The sequence below is a fragment of the Aristolochia californica genome, unplaced genomic scaffold, assembly GCF_029961685.1.
Source record: "Aristolochia californica isolate CCGP_79_NKW_82.1479 unplaced genomic scaffold, dmAriCali1.0.hap1 SCAF_7, whole genome shotgun sequence".
Classification (NCBI taxonomy): domain Eukaryota; kingdom Viridiplantae; phylum Streptophyta; class Magnoliopsida; order Piperales; family Aristolochiaceae; genus Aristolochia; species Aristolochia californica.
This window is the reverse complement of record NW_027182268.1, coordinates 41984411-42004627: the sequence shown is the minus strand read 5'-3', so window position 1 is coordinate 42004627 and position 20217 is coordinate 41984411. Positions and strand designations below refer to the sequence as shown.

Here is a 20217-nt window from a genome sequence, read left to right as displayed (position 1 = left end):
TTCTTCTTTCCGTCGTATCCCTCTCAGAAGATAGATCTCTAGGGAAGTCATCGGACAAAGTGATTTACTCTCTTGATTACTACTCATTACTTCTTACCAACGAGAGACTTGTATGTTCTTTGTAATCTCGTGTAGTATTCATATGTAATTATGCCTATAAATGCCAGGATCAGAGATGCCAGGATCATCTTTTTCTTTTTATTTTATTCTTTTGACACATACCCACAAACACTACATAAAAGTAATAATAACTACCATGCATTTGATTTTAGATCTAAAATTTGAAAGGTTCAAGTCAGTGTCATTTTGAATGGGTTATTTTTGAAATGTGTCATTTGCAATCTAGGTTATCTAACCTAGACCCTCAAAGGGATTTATAACAGTTCACTAGGTATACTAGCCTAAACCCACTAAAAAAAGCAACTTTACTGTGTGGCAACTCCTTTTGCATCTTTTTGGATTAGACAGTTGGGGTTTTACCATGACAGGAGTTGATTTCAAGGCATGAGTTAGCTTGCTTTACTCTTGGTATGGGCTATTTGGACAGACCATGATCAGTTGGAAATTGTAGGGAATTTTACCAAAATATCAGTTTGAAAAAACTTATTTATGAAAACAACGACGATCTCAATTTATTTGCAAAACTACCGAACTTTGACCGGTCCACTATACATGTGGATAGTCGAAGGCGACACGTAAGCTTTGACCGCTTAGGTGTTGCCATATCATCAGTGTAACGTGAATAAATTAAAACATAAGCCGCCACATCATTATCCCGTCACATCATCTGCCACGTAACCTACCACGTCATTATATATTACCTTATTTTTGCCTTGTCATCTTGGGCCATGTAAGCACCCACCACGTCAGCCCTCACATATATTTTTCATTCTAATCTCTTCCACGATTTTTCTCCTCGCCTCTCGTCTCGGCCCCTCTCCTCTCGTCGCCCCCTCTCTCAAAACCGAAAACTATCATTTCATCTCTTCGTCCCCCCCTCTCTCAAAACTGAACCCTATAATTTCCTCTCAGCGCCCCTTCTCTTAATACCCTATTATTTCACTCTCTCGTCGCCCCTTCTCTCAAAACTGAAGCCCTACCCACCCTCCAAACCCCAATTTTAATTTCAAAAGCCGATTTAGCAGGGTGATTTTTTAGGGCGTTTGTTAATTGAATCTAATTACTGTGTTTAGTTATAATGTTGATTTGAATTTAGGTGTTTAATTACTATATTTTTTGTGGTTTACTGTTTAATTTCTGATTTTATATTAATGAAATTTCTGTCAATCGCAGATAAATTAAAATTATTGTAAAGTTTAATTTTAGTTTATGGATTTTCTGTATAATTTTTTGTATTTTAGTTTATGGATTCCTATGTCATTGAATGTTGTATTTTCTGAAGTTGCTAGTTTAATTTTAGTTAATTTCGTTTAATTTTCTGATTTATGAAGTTGCATTTTACTCTATTGAGATAAGATTTGTAGGATTTTTAGTTGCTAGTTGTTGTTAAATAAATTTGAAGTGTCATGGAAATATCATTCCATGTGGTGAGGAGCTTTGGGTGTTATAAATATCCACCACATGGGTTTTTTTGTTTTATTTTTGTTTTATTATGTTTGCCCTAGTTACTAGGATGAGTACAAATTCTGATTAATAGTAGGTTGCATAGTGGAAAGTGGGTTGAGTCCAGTTCAAACTAGGTTGAGTCGCCTGCACGGGCGTCCATTAGCCAATGAAACCCGACCCCCATCACTGACAAGGTACAGTTTGTAGTGACTGTGAAGTCATATGGGGCTCTACCAAGGGTGTTCGGTGAATTTGGACTGAGGTGTGTTTTTGCATTGTTAGGACTAGTCATCTGTTATAGAATTAGTTCGATTAATTTTTAAATGTTGTAGAATGTTGTTGAATAATTTTGAAGTATTATGGAATGATTTTGCCATGTGATGAGGAGATTCGGGTGTTATACATAACCACCACATGGTATTTTTTTTGTTTATGTTTTTTTGAGTTTCAATGTGTCCCTAGGGATGGGTAGAGAATCTGATTAAGAGTAGGTTGGGTCCAGTTCAAACTAGGCTGAGTTGCCTGCACGGGCGTCCATTAGCCAACGAAGCCCGACCCCCATCCATGACGAGGTACGGTTCGTAGTGACTGCGAAGTCATATGGAGCTCTACCAGGGGTGTTCGGTGAATTTAGACTTAGGTGTGTTTTTGCATTGTTAGGACTAATCATAAAAATTAAAACTTAGATAATTTTTTGAATAAATAAACTCTTCCTAATGTATGTAGTTTTTATAGATAATATGGCATCAGTTGTTGGGTTCTTCTGTCGATACAATGGAAAATTGAAGGAGAAGTCTGGATATCTTGATAGTTATGATGGAGGTGAATCACAAATGAAAAGGATTGCAGTTTTGACCAAGTTTAGCGAATTCTTAGTAATGATGTACAAATTCACGGGGTGGGATGGTGATAAAGACTGGTAATAATTCTATCGTTTTCTTTGTATTATTTGTTTCATTTCAATATATAGAGTACTTAGTTGAATGCATTAAGGTTTATTTTTCCTCGTTTCATGTAGGTTCAAGATTTAATCTCCCCATCTAAAAATAATCAATCAAAAGCTTGGATGGGTCCTCCGGATTTGTTTGTAGAACTTGTCCAACAGGTAAGAACTTGTCAACTTTAGAGATAATTCACTTTTAAACAGCTACATCTAATGTCTTTTCAAATCAGGTCAAGCCGGTTCTTGTAAAGAAATGTGGTCTTAATGCTTGTAAGGTTTGTCTTGTTTCAGGAAATGTTGGCTAGTGTTTTTTGAGCGTTAAAAATGAGAACAAATCAAAGTGGATACCGGAAGGTCTTTGTGTTTTCAGTTTAATGAATTTCAGAAACTTCACAACTTCGTTTGTTTGGTAGGAAATATAAGTATGTTCCCTTGAATTTGATCCTTTTCAGTCATCATGGACGAAAACTGTTTTGAGAAAATGGCTAAACATTAGAACTAGAGCCGATGAGTTTCATTGCGATAACATTGTAAAAGGTGAGTACTCTCTCTCGCTCTTTAAGTTTTTTTTGTAATGGAAGTCGCACTAGTTTCATGGTCCCTCACTTTCATGCCTCAATGTGCTTTTCCTTTTTCAGAATAGAGAAGGAAGAGTTGTTTCGACAAAGACCGATACGTTTATCTAAATGAAGAAATTTCAGGCAAGGCCCTTTGTTATAATCCGACAAAAGAGTGGAATGAGAATTTTAATATTCTTTGATATTTTGAAAACTGTGTGTAGATTGGTAATGGGTGGATAGACCCGGAGACAGACCAGAATGGCTTTGTAGATTATGCACGGAGTCATGCAATGATATCAGATAAGAGTTACAGGGAGATTTTAATTTTTCTCTGATTGATGAAACTACTTGGTAGAAGGATGACTCTGATGATGAGGAAAAGGAGCATTATGATGACGAATGAGCTAGGTGTACCTTTGGCTGTTGAGACTTGAGACAACTTTTAAACTTGTTGAATGCATAATTTTATCTTGCTAAATAAATTTTATGTTGGGTTTGCTTTACAGCTTGAGTCTATTTGGTTCGTCCTCTATGAAGGTTGTTAGAAAAACTGGGTGTGCTATAACTTGGTTCAATAAATGTAATTTCACTCTTTTGAAGCCATGTCATATATGTTGGGACGCCATGGCTCCCATTAATGATCTCTTTGACGTCATTGTATAACATTTACTTTCTTTTGTACATTGATCACAATTTAACATTTTTTGCTTCAATTCTTCTATCATATTTTTAAATATTCATATTTTTTTAGTTAATAAATATTTTAAATTAATAATAAAAGGTGTTGTAATATTTTTAATTAAATAAAGTATTTTTTTTAATTTATTATTTAGTAAATAAGGTCATAAAATTATACAAATAAATTGTATTTTTAAACTCTAAAATATATTTTTTGTATATTTTTTATTTTTAAATATTTTAAATCCATAGTATATGGGTAAGAGATAGATTTTTTCTACTTATAAATATTTTAAATTTCTAAATATTATTATATTTTAAGTAAGGTGATAAAATTATACAAATAAATTGTATTTTTAAACTCTAAAATAACTTTTTTGTATATTTTTTTAGTTTATAAATATTTTAAATCGATAATATATGGGTAAAATTTAAGAGTAAGATTTTTTAAATCCATAATAAATGGGTTAGAGCTAGATTTTTTCTATTTATAAATATTTAAATATTTAAATATTATTAATTTTTAAATAAGGTGATAAAAAGTATACAAATAAATTGTATTTTTAAACTCTAAAATAACTTTTTGTATATTTTTTTAATTTATAAATATTTTAAATCGATAATATGTGGGTAAGACTTAAGAGTAAGATTTTTTCTCTTCATAAATATTTTAAATCTAATTATTTTACTTATTTTATTTTATTTTTTAAAATATAAAGTAATAAAAAGTGTAATGATAATTTTTTTCTAATTAATAAGAGTTATTAATTGATATTAAATGGTGTTAAATAAGTAAGAGTTATTTTTTTAGTTGTTTATTAAAAATTTTAACAATTTTTTATTTTAGATATAAGTAATAAAAAGGGTATTTGATTTTTTGATTTTTTAAAATTTATTCAAATTTTTAATATAATGACGTAGCATATGACGTGTCAACAATAATGATGTGGCAGCGTCTGCGTTCATCTACAGTATCGCACTGATGACGGGGCAACGCATAAGTAGTCAAAATTTACGTGCCGCCTTTGACTGTCCACACGTATAGTGGACCGGTCAAAGTTTGGTAGTTTTGCAAATAAGTTGAGGTCGTCGTTGTTTTCATAAATAAGTTTTTTCAAACAGGTATTTTGGTAAAAAGCCCGAAATTGTATTTATATTCCTAGAAATCTGACTTGAGGTTTTTGAGTGGCAAATCACAAGTGGGAGAGATTAAAACTAACAATCATGTTAAGAATCTAGAAAAAAATCCTTTTTTTATAGGTTTAACGTGAATCGCTTGAACTTAGTAGAGGTAAAGGGGGACAGCTAATTACCTGGTTAACATATGCTGCTGAAACACAGAAACGTGAATGAATCAGTAAATGAGATTAAGATACAATTGACTCATGTGAATATGCGTCACTCAACGGGTGTCTGTGAGTTAAAAAAAAAAGAAAAGAAGAGAGAGTTATGGATGTTAGATGCTATGTGGCTCATTCCTTTGGATCTGTTGCAGATGCGCGGCCGAGTTGTCCCTTGCAGACCTGAACTCCAGTCCCAGATCAAATCGTTCCGACCCTGGGTCCAACCTGAACTCCGTAAATTTGTCCCATGCAAAGCCGATTTGCATATCCTAGTGTAAAAAACCGGCAAACAAAACCTATGGTGTACTTGGTACTCTTCCGGTCATTTCAAGGAAGAAGCAGACGAGGTTGTTTTACAAGAGCAAGAATTTTTCTCGTTTTATTTTCCCATTTGGACGGGTTCATAACTCGTAAATCGTTTGGTCCCCTGGGTGAACGACGGTATACTAGCAGCGAATGGTTTCGTTTAAAGTTTATTTTAATCCTTCGGTTGTGATAATTATTATTTCTGGTGTTTCTTCCGGAAGACCCTAATGTTTAAGACATATCCAAAAGGTGCTCTTCTTGTTGTCTACATCTCCTCCATTATCAATGTCGGTGTTATCAATAAGGCTCGAGTCTTCAGAGGTGATGTAGAAAAGGCCATGACCAACTGTACCTTTGATGTATTGCAGTTGGCTACTATCTCACTTAGACTACTCCATGAATGTTCTAACCAGGCCAACAACCATTGTCTTCTTGTGGTGTGTGTCTTTTGAGAAGCCAACTGCAATACATCAAAAACCATATTTAGAAACCAGAGAAGTTAAAATTAAAATATATTACTTCAAGTGCCCTAGAAGCTTTCGGTTTACAAGAAAAAACGTGAGGGGAGTTTGATTCCAACACTAGATCCAACGTTAGCATTCATGGTGAAGGAGAGAATGGGGAAGAAAGAAAGAAGCTTGTGTAGTGAATGGGTAAAGGGGACATGTAAGGCTAGTGAAGATTGATTTGAATGAAAATTTCTTTAAATACCCATTTTTCTTTAACCTCAGAGTAGCTTCACCCGATTGGAAATCTTCTATAAATACCCATTTTTGCGTAATGAACTAGTAACTCATTGCACAAGGAAGAGATTAGAGAGAAATTGAGTCATTTCGCACTTATCACATAATGGTGGTAGAGATCAGAATCCGACGGAATTATTATCATCCAAGGTCAGTAAACTTAAACTCTGTCGAATCGTATCCCATGAACGGAGGCGATGGACCAACCAGCTATTCTCATAACTCTCATTATCAGGGACCTTCTTTAATCCACTCTGCTTTGTCTCTAGATTTTCCTGGACTGTTGTTAATTCTTGTCGCTTATTATATGAGTCTTCCTAAGAGAGTAGCTGCACATGAAAACTTAAAAATAGTTTTAAGGCATCGATAAGGGTGCCAAGTCAAATTAAAACTTCATGTTGTATGAGTAAACTCCCCCTCAAGCTAAGCCATAAAAACAAACAGGTTCAGCTTATTATATGAGTAAACAAAATCCTTACTATTTAAAGCTCTCATAAAAATATCACCAAGTTGCTCTAAGGATTTCACATAAGGAGGAGAGATCTTCCTACTCAATATAGCATACGATGAAATGATAATCCACTTTTACATATTTTGCTCTCTCATAAAAATTTGGATTACTCAAACAAAAATAAGTGTTTGATTGTACAAACCATCTGAGAAACTAAATTCTTCCATTAACAATTTGCCTTGCATTTCACCTCTGCACTGAATCTTGTTACTACGGTTTACTTCTTACTCTTCTATATTACTAAATTTTCTCCAACAAATGTGCGAAATCTACTAGTAGAACTTTTATGTATTTTAGATTCAGCATAGTCTGCATTGGAAACCCCTTTAACCTCAAGATTTCCATGAGTTTACACAATAATTTATTTCCTTGTAACTATTTCAAGTAGCTCAAGATCCTATAAATAGTATCACGATCAACAACTCTAGGTCATTCCACAAGTTGACTAATCACAATCTATAAAATAAATATTCGATCAAGTTATAGTAACATATAACAACTTGCCACTAGTTTAAGATACAAGGTCTTTATCTCTCAACAAGAAGCCGGTCTCACAATACAACCCATGCCCACCTTTCATTAGAGTATCTACTTGTTAGCTCCTAGTAGTTATTTCTTGCAAGAGATCTATCATATAAGTCCTTCGGGAGAACAACACCCTAGACAAACTCAGAGCTATTTCAATACAAAATACCTCAGCATCCCAAGTTATTGGTCTAGGAATGAGCTTGCAAATGGCAATTCACGTCTTATGTAACATGTATATTATTTCTCAACAAGAATATATCATCTACATACAACAATAAAACAATAATACTTATCTTATACTTCATAACAAATACTTAGTGATCATAATGACTTATCAAAAAACCAAAATCCTAGTAAATTTCTCAAATCACACTCTAGGGCTCTATTTAAAATCATCATTTTTTTACTAATCTAACAAACCATACTCGTCTCCTCTTGAGTAATATAGCCCAACAATTGCTCCATGTACTTCTCCTTATGCAAATCACTATACAAGAATACATTCTTAACGTCAAGGTGAAACAAGGTCAATTCTAATCAATAACCACAAAGAAAGCCACAAAAAGAGACAATCTCGATATAATCCTCACCATATGTCTGTGTATAACCCATTCTCAAATGAGAGTGAATTTTGAGAATCTTAAATGGAGTCTAACCACAACAGTGGTGATGGAATTTAGTAACAATGTAACATGCAGTAGGTATAGACTCTTCCTAATATGTCTTTGGAACATTCATATGGAAAATAAATTTATTAGTAACATCATGCAAATGTTTATCTTTCCTCTTAGCCACTATATTTTGTTGAGGGTGTAAATATTAAGGTGTTTGATGTACAACTCTATGTAAGGAGCAATAACTACCAAAAGTAGAATTCATAAATTAAAAACCCTAATTGTGCAAAATATTTGAATAGGAACTCCAAACTAAGTTTTAATCACTTGGTGAAATTTATAAAACACATAATACACTTCATACTTTTCTTTCAACAAATAAATCCATGAAATTGTAAAATCATAAACAAATTTAAAAAAATAATGACAACTAGAGACAATAGAAATCTAACTTGGACCTCGTACATTAGAATGTGCTAAATTAAAAGGAGAATGACTCTATTTATCAACTCTATTGGGATAAGAAGAATGATGATGTTTCCCCAACTAACATGTTCACAATCAAATCTTGGACAAAACAGAATTGAAGAAAAAAAACTATAAGGCTTCTTTATAAACGGATGCCCTATCATAGACGTCAATCATATATTGAAGTAGAATTGGCTAAGGTAACTCGAATGAGCATCAATCTATTGAAGGACTCGTGTCTCACAATGTATACCAGTCATCCTCTTCAACTACAAATTCTAAAATACATAATACGACAAAAAGAAAGTGATGGATAAATTCAAATGAGAACCAATTTTGCTGATAAATAAAAAAATTTAGAAAACATTTAGGAACATAATACACATATGATAATAATATTGTAGTACTTCACTACACCTTCATCAACTCTAGATTATGACCCATCAACAAGGATAACAAAAGAAACAGAAGAAGAACAAACAAAAGAAGAAGACATACACTTGTCACCTATCATATGTGTAGAGGTACCGGAATCAAGAACCCAATGAGTGAACTAAAAGGCATTCATACTTGAGCGTGCAAATATTGTGTTTGTAGTGGTAGAAGGGCTCCACTTATTTGAAGAGCTAACTCTACGTGAGTCATTTGACCCATTTTCCCACTTTTGTGCTAGCTTTACTAGCTCATCAATGGAATTAGCATCACCCTCTAAACTCTCTAGGGTTCCAGCTACACTATTGTTAGACCAATTTTGTTTACCAGATGTTTTTGCAGCATTATGCAAAAACATGACCAACTTTACTACAATAATAACATGTCTTATCTTGACCTCTACATCTCCCACTGTCTCCGCCTTAACCACGACATTTGCCTCTTATACCGTTTCCTCTTCCTCGAGGTGCTTCTTGTTGATTGGGAAGAAAATAAGGCAAATTTATCTTGTAATTGAGACTGAGGTGTCAAATCACCAACCTCGGTCATTGTAGTCATGGTCCACAAGAATGCATATATAATCACTAATAAACATGTGTATATCTGCACTAGATAACATTTGTGCTTGAACATTCTCATACTTTGGTCCAAGTCCATGAAAACACCATGATACAAGAAGTTCAACTTGCTACTTCCTCAACTGTGTATGATTAGTGGTATGCGGAGACTAAAACCTCCTTCAACATGCTATTGAGTTAACTAAAGTACTTACTCACATTTCACTACCGACGTTGGATACTAGAAAATTTAGAATGGATTTCATACACTTTCAACAAATTATTCTCATGAGAATAAGCTACTTTCAACATCTCTCAAATTTCTTTAGTACTGGAACAAAAGAAATTTGAGTTGATTTTTAAATGTAAACTCCATACTATTTATCAACCATGTCTTCACTATAGCATTATCCTTTTTTCTCTGTTTTTTAAGTAGTATACGGTGGATCATCAATGAGGGCATAATCTTTCTCACGAGCCTCAAGAAAAATCTTCACAACTTTAGACCACACTAAGGCCTTGTTAGTGCCCCTGGTTGGAAATTTATATACCAAGGAATTCTAAAAATATTTTTCCTTGGATATACATTTCTAAGAAACCTTCAGATAAAATCCTATTAGTGACTTATTAGGAAATTATATAAAAAATAAAAATTTTCAAGAAAAATTAAATGGACCTACTTTTTTCAAGGAAATAAATAGAAATTAATAATATTCTATACATTACTATACTTATTGGTAAATTTTCAGTAATCAAATTAAAATTAGGTTAATTCACGCCAACAATAGTATATCAATTTGCCATTGAATTTGACACATAGTTGACAAGGTCTAGTTCAACTGGATAAAAGTCATGTTATAACATTATATATCCAATAAAACTAAAAACTTAGAAAATCTAAAGTAAATAAGCACAAGTGTTAAAGTTACGCACCCCAAAAATGACTAGTTAAAGGTAAAAGTATACAACTATACGCTTCTTGTGAACATCTATATAAGATTGTTCTCAATAATTCTCTCTCCTCATGTCTAGACCTATACAAATAGAAAATAGGACTAAGATGTGAATGACATCAATAGGGGAGAATATAAACGAAAAACAATCTACACCCAACAAAATATACATTGTAGTTTTATACTATTTTAAAGTTGAGCACATGTTCATCCCAATGTGACTAGCCAAAGTAGAAAAACTAATTTTTCTAACTAATACCCTAAGACTTTTTATGACAATTGCCTATGTGTAATTTTTCTCATTAACAAAGTTGAGCTACCCCTTTCTCTTCAATGTGCACATGTTTTTTAATATAAATTCCAGGGGTGAACTTTAATTCATTGATGGCTTAGAATGAGGAGACATGAGCTGGCTGGTGTGGTTTGTGACCATGAGCTGAGCTGCTTGCTCCCTTTTTGTATGGGCCATTCCAACTGTCCTCGATTGATTGAATGGATATGCTCCTAGAAATTTTCTTTCGGATTTTTTGAGCTATAAGGTATACTTAATACATATCATTAGTAACTCAAGTGTTTATTATAATCAAAATTATTCCGATAAGGATCTAGAAGCCAACAATAACCTTACTCTATAGTGTAGTCCCCAGCTCATTTGTCAACGAGTTTATTCTTTAATCTTGCTCCTACATTGCCTTATATAGCTGTTGATAAATAAAATTATATAATAATAGTAAAAATTAAACTAAAAGATTGAATTGAACTAAATATATTTCAATTATAAAAAATAAAATTAATTGCTCTTGTTAAAAGGAAGGTGCAAAGTGGGTATGACTTATGAGAAACCCCATCTTCACCTTGAACCTGCCTTGGTTTTTAAGCTTCACCCCGCAAGACAAATAACAACCTCATCCATGCATTTAGTGGCCAATTTATGTAGTGAGACCCACACTACTTGGTCATTAAATATGAAGAGTTGGGGTCAACTACAATTTAAAACTTGGGCCCAAATTGCTCACCTACAACAAAAGCACAAACATTTGGTGTGCAGTGGAACACTTCAATAGACCGCAATGTGAAACATGAGACAATAACATCAAATGCCAGGACTAAAGCATAGAAATACTTTGGTCCATGACTCTTTAATTTATGCATTCTCGGATTAAATGTGTTGAAGATGTCTCCTTAGGATTACCTGAGGTCTTTCTTGTCGTCTCTCATTATTTTCAAAGAGTCAGCTCTTAAGGCCAAGCTGACCACCATGAAAGTGAACATTAATTTGCCAGAAACGCAAATAACCAATCAATGTAACTGAGAGTGGATTTGATCAAATCTAAATATGCAGGCATAATATCTAGAATGAGGCGTTGTTATTAGCTTATTACCGATCCCACTAAGGTAGACAGTAACATAGACACCTCGGATGGAACATAATAATCAGTGTGACCATCACATAGCGTAGATCAATTAATCGAGAGAGGTTTACGCTTTAGAAGCACAAACAACTCCGCACCCACACCAGGAGGATTTTGAAGGTGAGAGACAATTTTATTTTGATATCTCTCAAACAAATCATCGACAACTTGGCACCCAAAGTGATCGCTAATGATCCCCTCCATGGCAGCCCTGATGCTCATGCTCATAGCCCGAGCTATGCCGTCGTTGGCAGGCATTGATATAGGAGGCACTTTCTCCATTTGCACAACGCTGAAATAACCGTTGCTCCCGACCAACGTCTTGAACTCTGTGATGGACGGAATATAGATGGGCAAGTTGAAGGAATCCACTTTGCCTTCCTCGATGTCACCCTACAGAGCAAACAATTTCGTTGATGAAATAAGAGGATTAATGCGGTTGCCCAGAAATACTTATCAATGGAGATGAGATTAAAAGGGACACACACCGTCTTGGCCATGTCCATGAGTGTCGATCCCAATAAATTGAAGACTTTGGCAATCGGCGACTCATTCGAAGAGTTTCCATTTTGACAGCAAGGAAAAAGAAGGGCCATCAATCCGCCCACGACGACCTCTTGTGCCTGAGCTTGTAGAAAGGATTCTAGGTCTTTGGCGTATTGTGCTGCATAGGCGGTCCAAACTTCAGTTGGAGCCCCTGTGTAAAAAATCCTCCCTTTATTCCACGCCAGAGAATTCTCGTCTCTAACCTCTTTAGGCACTTGGGACAACCATTGATTAGCATAGGAGGAGTGGACAAAATGTAGAGAAGCCTTCGGGAAGAGACAGTGGTAAAATGACCCAGGCATGCCGGCGGCAAAATATCTATCTTCCGACGGAAGCGACCGAAAAAGAGTGTTGAAATCATTGGCTACCTGGTCGTTGAAGAAAACTAGGAACTCGGGCATATCACTGGAAAACAAGCTGATGGATGACATGTACTTGAGTCTCAATGCATCTATAATCGCTTGGACTACGAGGAATGTGTTGGGTCCGACGGAGCAACCCAAGTCCGCAATGACAATTGAGTTCCTTGCACAAGGGTACTGTCCAATTTCAAATTCCTTTGCAATGCCAGCTTGTAGAAATGCAGTAGCTGCAGAAACTCCAACTCTCTGTAACACAAGATGAAGTTTTGTTAAAGCATAAAAAGTATGATGAATTCTGAATATCAAGAAACAACATAGAGGATTCAGAAGATCATTCGTACCTGGTAGGATGAATTCTGGGCGTAACTATTGGGACCTTCACCTCCATTCATAGGTTGTGATTCCATCTTCTCTCTCTTTGTCTCTCTCTCCCTCTTTGAAGACGATGTATTTATAGAGTTGTTTAATGGCCTTATTTCTAGAGGTCGTTCTCCTGCTGTAGATGCTTGCTTAAAACGTACAAAGGAAACAGTTAATAAAAAGATAATAAGAAAACACTTACGAGAATACAACTTTGAAAAAGAATTAGATGCTATCCTGTTGTCCCAATGATTCCTTAGACAAGCTTGATGGGTGACCCCTGTGAGTAGTTATAAGCCCCTCATCAAGGAAATGAGACAATAGAGCATCTATTACTTCCTCTTTCTATAAAGACTTAGATACTATTACTTCCTCTATTACGAGAATACAACTTTGAAAAAGAATTAGATACTATTACTTCCTCTTTCTATAAAGACTCATGCTCGACCATTCCCGCAGGAAATGTCACTTTGGGATCATTAAATATGACAATAGAGCATTAAATAATGACAAAGTAGACTTAGCTCTATTGTCATATATGGCAATAGAGCAAATATGACAATAAATCAATAAATAATGACAGAGTAGACTAGCTCTATTGTCATATTTGCCTATCTAGAGGCTTAAATGTGTTTTAATTAGAAGAGCTAATCACCCTTGTATGTAATCAAATCAAAACTTGTATACGATATATTTGGAAATTTCTGGAAAAAAAATCCCTTCAATAGGTTCTAGGTGCTTGTGGCTAATAATTATTGACCATAAGTCTCGAAGTGTTTGGGTAGGTGTCATAATCAAACTTCTTGAGGTTATTTATTGTAGATATCGTTTGGCTTTTGATAGTGGAATCTTTAATTTGAAACCAGGGCTACGACTCCCTAGGAGTAGAGTAGCAATTTGTAGTGATTCTAAACCGCTATAAAAATTGAGATGTAACGGTGGATTAAATGGTACCTCTGTTATTTGCAAAATTAAGAAATCAATCATTGAATTTAACCTTATAAATTTGATAATATTGTTCTCCTTACTCCCCCTAGGTTTATTTATGTAGGACCTTACAAGGGCCATTAGAGTGAGTGTTTTTAAAGTGGCTTTAATTAAGGAGGTGGAATCTTAATTTTTCAAATAATAGATAAACCATTTAATCCACCGTAACATCTAAATTTTTATAGTGGTTCAGAATCACTACATATTGCTACTCTACTCCTAAGGAATCATTGCCCTAGAGTTAAATTAAAGAATCCACTATCAAAAACCAAACAACATCTACAATAAATAACCTCAAGAAGTTTGATTACGACATTTGCCCAAGCACTTCGAGACTTATGGTCAATAAGTATTAGCCACAAGCACCTAGACCCAATTGAAGGTATATTTTCAAGCAATTTCCCAATATCGCTTATACAAGTCTTGATTTGATTACATGTAGGGGTGACTAGCTCTTCTAATTAAAGCACATTTAAGCCACTAGATAGGCAAATATGACAATAGAGCATTAAATAATGACAAAGTAGACTAGCTCTATTGTCATATTTGCCTATCTAGAGGCTTAAATGTGCTTTAATTAGAAGAGCTAGTCACCCATGTAATCAAATCAAGACTTGTATAAATGATATTTGCAAATGACCAAAAAAAATCCCTCAATAGGGTCTAGGTGTTTGTGTCTAATAATTATTGACAAGAAGTCTCATAATGTTTGACTCCAAGGTTGGTCAAACCTCAAGTTGAGTATCAAAGATCCACAAATGGCTTACAACACCTCCTATTGGCATGTTGTTGGAAGATAGGGCCCAAGCCCACATGACCAAGGAACATCTATACATCCAAGAGATATATAAGACGGGCTCAGGGCTCACATACAATGATGACATGATGTAAATAAAGAGTAATCTCATAGAGATGATATTGATGTAATTAGGCTAAAGTTCTAGGGTTAAAACCCTAAACCCTAAACCTTAAGTTTAGGATTATTATTGTAATACAGTAGTTTCATTCATTTATAAATAGAGCTTCAGGGGGAGGGTTAGGACATGAAGTTCATAACCTCTTTTTCCTTTGGTTTTCTCCCAATGGGTCTCTCTCCCTTTTTCTCCATGAGTTGAATCCATGGAATCTTAAAAATCAACATGGTATCAGAGCTTTGATTTTCAGGACTCACATCTATGGTTTTTTGGGATACAAAACCCATCAATTTTTTTTTCTTTGCTAATATTAGTACTTAGTTTTTTTCTTCATATTGTTGTTAGTTTTTCTCTCTTCAGCTAGTAGACCTGCTCCGGCAAATCGCCCAACGGCAAGCTTTGTCTTTCCTACTTTATGCTCTCTGCTTTCTAACCGATATTCAATCTCTGTGCTTCTGGTCGTCTAACTGGTTGTCCATCCTATCGATTTTGAAGGTGAAGTATTTACAAGTTCCACAACTTCTTGTTGTGGGTTGTATTAGTCAAGATAAGAAGAAGTAGTAACAGAAGAGAGGAAGTCATGGGTGACGTTGAAGTTCCAAGTCCATATACCAGGAAGCAGAAATATCCTGATTACAAGCGCCCTACCTTATGTTAATAATGTTCCACATATCAGAAACATCATCAATTGTATTTTGACTGCTGATGTATTTGCTCGAAACCATGGCTATAATGCCATATGTGGATCGATTTTTTCTCTCCTTTTGGACGAAAGTCGTATTTTTTCTCCTGAGGTTACTACTGCAAACTCGGAGGTGTAATTAGCCAACTTAGGGTGTTGTAATTCCGAGTTGCTTTATTTGCTCTATTGATTGATTCATGGCCTACCTTCTAATTCTGGAAGTTCGGCTCCGAGAGGAAGAAGAAGGCATTGTTGCCATCTCCTACTGTTGTTGTCGTCCGAAGATCGTTCTCCATTGCCATTCAAATATGAACGCGGTGATGATATTCCATTTCTGGTTTTCCACTCTGTTCTGAAGCAAGCCTCGCCAAAGAAAAAATCTTATTCTTCGTTGGCCTTTCCTGGGCCAGATGGGTTTCCGGTTTGGGAGGACGAAGATGTCAGCCAAATTGATTTTCCGTTTCTTCAGCGATGAACCAGCACACCAACAATCCGAAAAGTTGCCTTCCGAAGAGCTCTAATTTTCCGGTTTTCGGGTAAGAAGGCATTGTTGCTGATTTAAATTGTTTCGTAAGTTAGGAAACCTCAATTAATCAGCCTGGTCGCTCCTATTCTACCGAGACCCGAAGTCGCCCGAGTCAAACTAGCGAACCAGCAACCAGAGGGTCTTGGCCGACTCAGACCGAGTCAACCCAGTCCAGGTCAACTCAGTGGTTCAACTCGGGTTTGGGTCAACCTGACTCGGGCCACTTATTTTTTACCTTGGTATATGTGTCTAGACTAAAACTTATACATATTTCTACAATGACTCAGATATATCGACTTGGCACGACTCAGTAAATTTTTCTATAGCATGATTACTATTTTGAAAAAATGACAAATAATTCTTTGGTTAGCATATTATTTGGAATAGATGTTTGCATTAGATTATTTTATGGTTCAATTTGACAAGGATTATTTGTTTTCGTGTTATATGGGCCCAAACCTTTTTCAGGTACTGCTATTGTGTCTCTTTGGATAAGATATTGGTATTGAAGATATGTGGGTCTTCCTTAGTCGTGTGGGTTTGGGCCCTATCTTCTAACACATGTGTGTCACAAGACCCCCTCTATTTGAGGGAACCAACTATTCCCATTGGGAATAAAGAATGAAATATTTCCTCCATGGATATTAGTTTGATTTGTGGGAAATAACTGCTCAAGTGCCTTATATTCCCATGAAATGGAAGGTGTTAAAGAAGTAAAAAAAATTTAAAGGGAGTATGCCAATGATGAGAAAAAGAGCCTCTAAATCACAAAACATTGACTTTACTCTTGTATTCACTAAGGGGGGATTAGTCCACAATGAACTTGAATTAAAGTGAAAAATTGAATTGAAGTGAAATGAATTGATCCAACTTCAACTCATGTTTGAGTGTTAGTGTAGACGAGTTCAAGTAGCTGGAAAACAGATTCCAATATTAGTGTCCCCAAATAAAAAGTATTATATAAAGAAGACAATAAGTAACCTTTTATAATATACTTAAATAGAACATATACCTAAACATAGAATTAACCAAAATAAACGTGGTTACTACACTTATAAGTGATTTAATGTGTAGTATTAGAATATATTAATATCTTAATTAATGAAAAACTACATTATATTACTTAACGATTATAGTTTATCATAAATTAAAACAATAATTACATGTGACTAGAATAAATTATTTAAAATAAATAAATAAAATAAAAATAACGTAAGTGAATATAATAAATAAATCAATTATTTTGTAATAACATAAGATATAGTTTAAAATTAAAACTCATTATTTTAATAATGAATAAACAAATACATAATAAATAAATAAATATATTAATTTATCAATAACATAATATATATTTACATATTATTAATTAATAATATATTAAAAAATGAAAAAGTAATGGTTTAATTAATTGGATAATTAAAACAATTACGACGATGGTTTAATTTTTTCTAACTTAGGAAAAATTAAACATCGTCTTCTTTAGCGCGCGTCGTCTTCCTTAGTGGCGGGCCAGCAGGCAACGGCGACGCTCCGACGGTACACCGAGAGGGAGAAAAGAGGGAGGCCAAGAGAGAGCCAGGTTCAGGTCATCGGCTCGGGAATCGGTTTGTTTTAACGAGCGACGATTCGGGAATCGGGGGGAATTAGGAAAATTTTCGGGAAAGAGAGTCCAGTCTCTTCCCTTCCGTGCTGCCGTCTGGGAACCCATACTTCTCTGCCATTTCAGCATGATTTTCTTGCGGAAATCACTGTCCGTCGGCTGGTATTCATGGGAAACGGGGGATTTTGGTCTTCAAATCCCTCGTTCTCCCTCTCTGATTCCTCAATCTCTATCAAAGACTTCGATTTTTTCGTTTTCCTATGCGATTTCTTCCTCTTCTATCTTCTTCCTCTTCGATTTCTTCATCTGAAGTTCTTCCTCGCCAACGAACGAAAACCACAGTTCGACGGGAGGTAAGATTTTTATTTAATGTTTTTTTTTGCGTCGTCGACCTAACCCTACAAAATCTCTAACTCTCGCATCGTTTCAGCAGTGATCCTTCATTCTTTGAAAGGTTTTTGAGATATACCCGAACAACGAACACTCTATTTTTGTAATTGTTGATTTTTTTTTCATCTTTATCTTCTGTACGTTTTCTTCCTCTGCAATTCCGGTGTTGATTTTTGTTTTTTATATTTATCTTCTGTACATTTTCTTCCTCTGCGATTTCGGTGTTGATTTTTTTTCATTTTTATCTTCTGTACATTTTCTTCCTCTGTGATTTCAGTGTTGATTTTTTTTTTCATTTTTATCTTTTGTAAGTCTAGTTAGCCTTTGGTTGACAGGACTCTGGGGTTCGTTGTATATGTTCCAGATAAAGTTAAATACATCATTTTAATCATTTTTTTACCTTTTTTCCTCAATCAATAAGTTTATCTCGTATTCGTTTTCTATCATGTGGTTTTTTTTAAGCATGAAGAGAATTTAGCAGACCATGTAGTTGATTATTATCTTATTACTCACAGGCCTAAACTTTGACCTTCCAATTTCCACCTATATTGCTATCAGCAGTTTTGGTTTTAAATGCATAAAACTTATGTTCACTCTTAAAAATCTGTTTAAGCAGGATAGGATCATTCATCCTTAGCTCGGCATTGCATTTGTCGTTATTTATATGTTGTCCTACATTTGGTATCCTATACGATTTTCCTGTGGACAAAGTCTCAAAACCCTTCTTTTAGTCACAATATATGGATTAGCAACATTTTCAATGTACAGTGCACATCTACTTTTGCTAGTTCACTACTTGTATTGATCTCTGTTCATATAGATTGTGTCCATATTAATTATATTTTATCTAGTAGTGGATTTTTTTATCCAAAATGCAATGATTAGTCTTTATCTTTTTTCTGCAGCTTCTATTGTGACTTGGTTCTGTTTTTTTTTTTTTTCAATAACTTGAGAGAATTAAAATTACGATAACATGCTCTTTGAAGCAATTGTGTAGACAAAAATCTTGTCCTAACTGAAAAACTGTAAAAAAAAAACCTATCTGGTGTGATTAGAGCTTGTTCTTTCTTCATGTGTCTTTTTCTTATTCCTATGGAACTCTTCCTATTCCTAAATATAATATTGTGGTCCATAAAACAACCATAATAATTAAATTGTTGTTCACCAAAACAAAACATTTTTTATGCATATGGAACTCAACCCAATTTTGTTATGTTAGACTAGTAACAATTCTAGTAAGCATGTATTCATCATACATATTAGATCAGAACATTTCGGAATACAATACAGAATTTTTATTTTAGACCCAATATTTCGTTGAATTGATACGTTAGATACAAACGGATGTAAATTATGTCTCTTTTTTGCAATCAATTTTTATCCTTCCTCTTCAATATCTTCATCCGAAGTTCTTCCTCGCTGACGAGACGAAAGCGATGGTCCGACGGGAGCTAAGATTTTTATTTAATGTTCTTTTTTTTTTTCGTCGCCGACCTAACCCTACAAAATTTCTAACTCTCATTTCGTTTCAGTAGTGCTCCTTCATTCTTGGAAAGACTTTTGGAGATATCCTTGAACGACGAACACATTTTCTGTTTTTGTAAGTGTTGATTTTTTTTTCATTTTTATCATTAATTTCTTGGTATTGAGGTTGAATTTCATCAAAATATTAGAAGATAATGTTGGTGTGCTTATTTCCTTCTCTTAGATGTTTTTAAATTTATATATAAAAAAAGGATCGATATATTGGACTGGAAACTTTTGGGTGTAGGGCTACTAGCTCAAAGAGACCCCGCTGCATTGAAAGACAAGGGTCGTTCCCGATTGTCACAACGTCACGTACCTTCCTCTAAGAATAAACAAGTATCTTAAATTATGTATAGGATCTTTGTTGTTTGGATAACTTTTTTTTCTCTATGTTTTTAATTTGTAATTTTGTTTTTTTGTAGAAGTGAGAATGTCAACACCTCCTCAATTGACATCAATAATTAACACTAGTTCTAGTGTGGCCATAAATAGTGACTCAACTCCACCAGATTCACTACCCTCTGTCATAGAAGTGGGCCCAGATAAAATTACCATAAATGACGATGAAGATAACTCTACCTATACTTCAAAAAGATAAAAAAAGTCTCATGTGTGGTTGGAATTCAAAGAAGTATCACTTAATGGTACAAAAAAGGCTCAGTGTATTCATTGTAAAATCAATTTGAGTGTTATTAATAGTGGAGTG

General features: G+C 34.6%; 1 protein-coding gene across 1 annotated transcript; it reads right to left on the bottom strand.

Annotated features, from left to right (window-relative positions):
- Window positions 1-11612: 11612 nt before the first annotated feature.
- LOC137937510 (loganic acid O-methyltransferase-like) lies at window positions 11613-12929 on the bottom strand. The gene is made up of 3 exons (XM_068782567.1): window positions 12864-12929; window positions 12103-12768; window positions 11613-12007 (listed from the first exon to the last, which is right to left on the bottom strand). The coding sequence occupies exons 1-3, from the start codon at window positions 12927-12929 to the stop codon at window positions 11663-11665; spliced, it is 1077 nt and encodes a 358-aa protein (XP_068638668.1). The 3' UTR covers window positions 11613-11662.
- Window positions 12930-20217: the final 7288 nt, after the last annotated feature.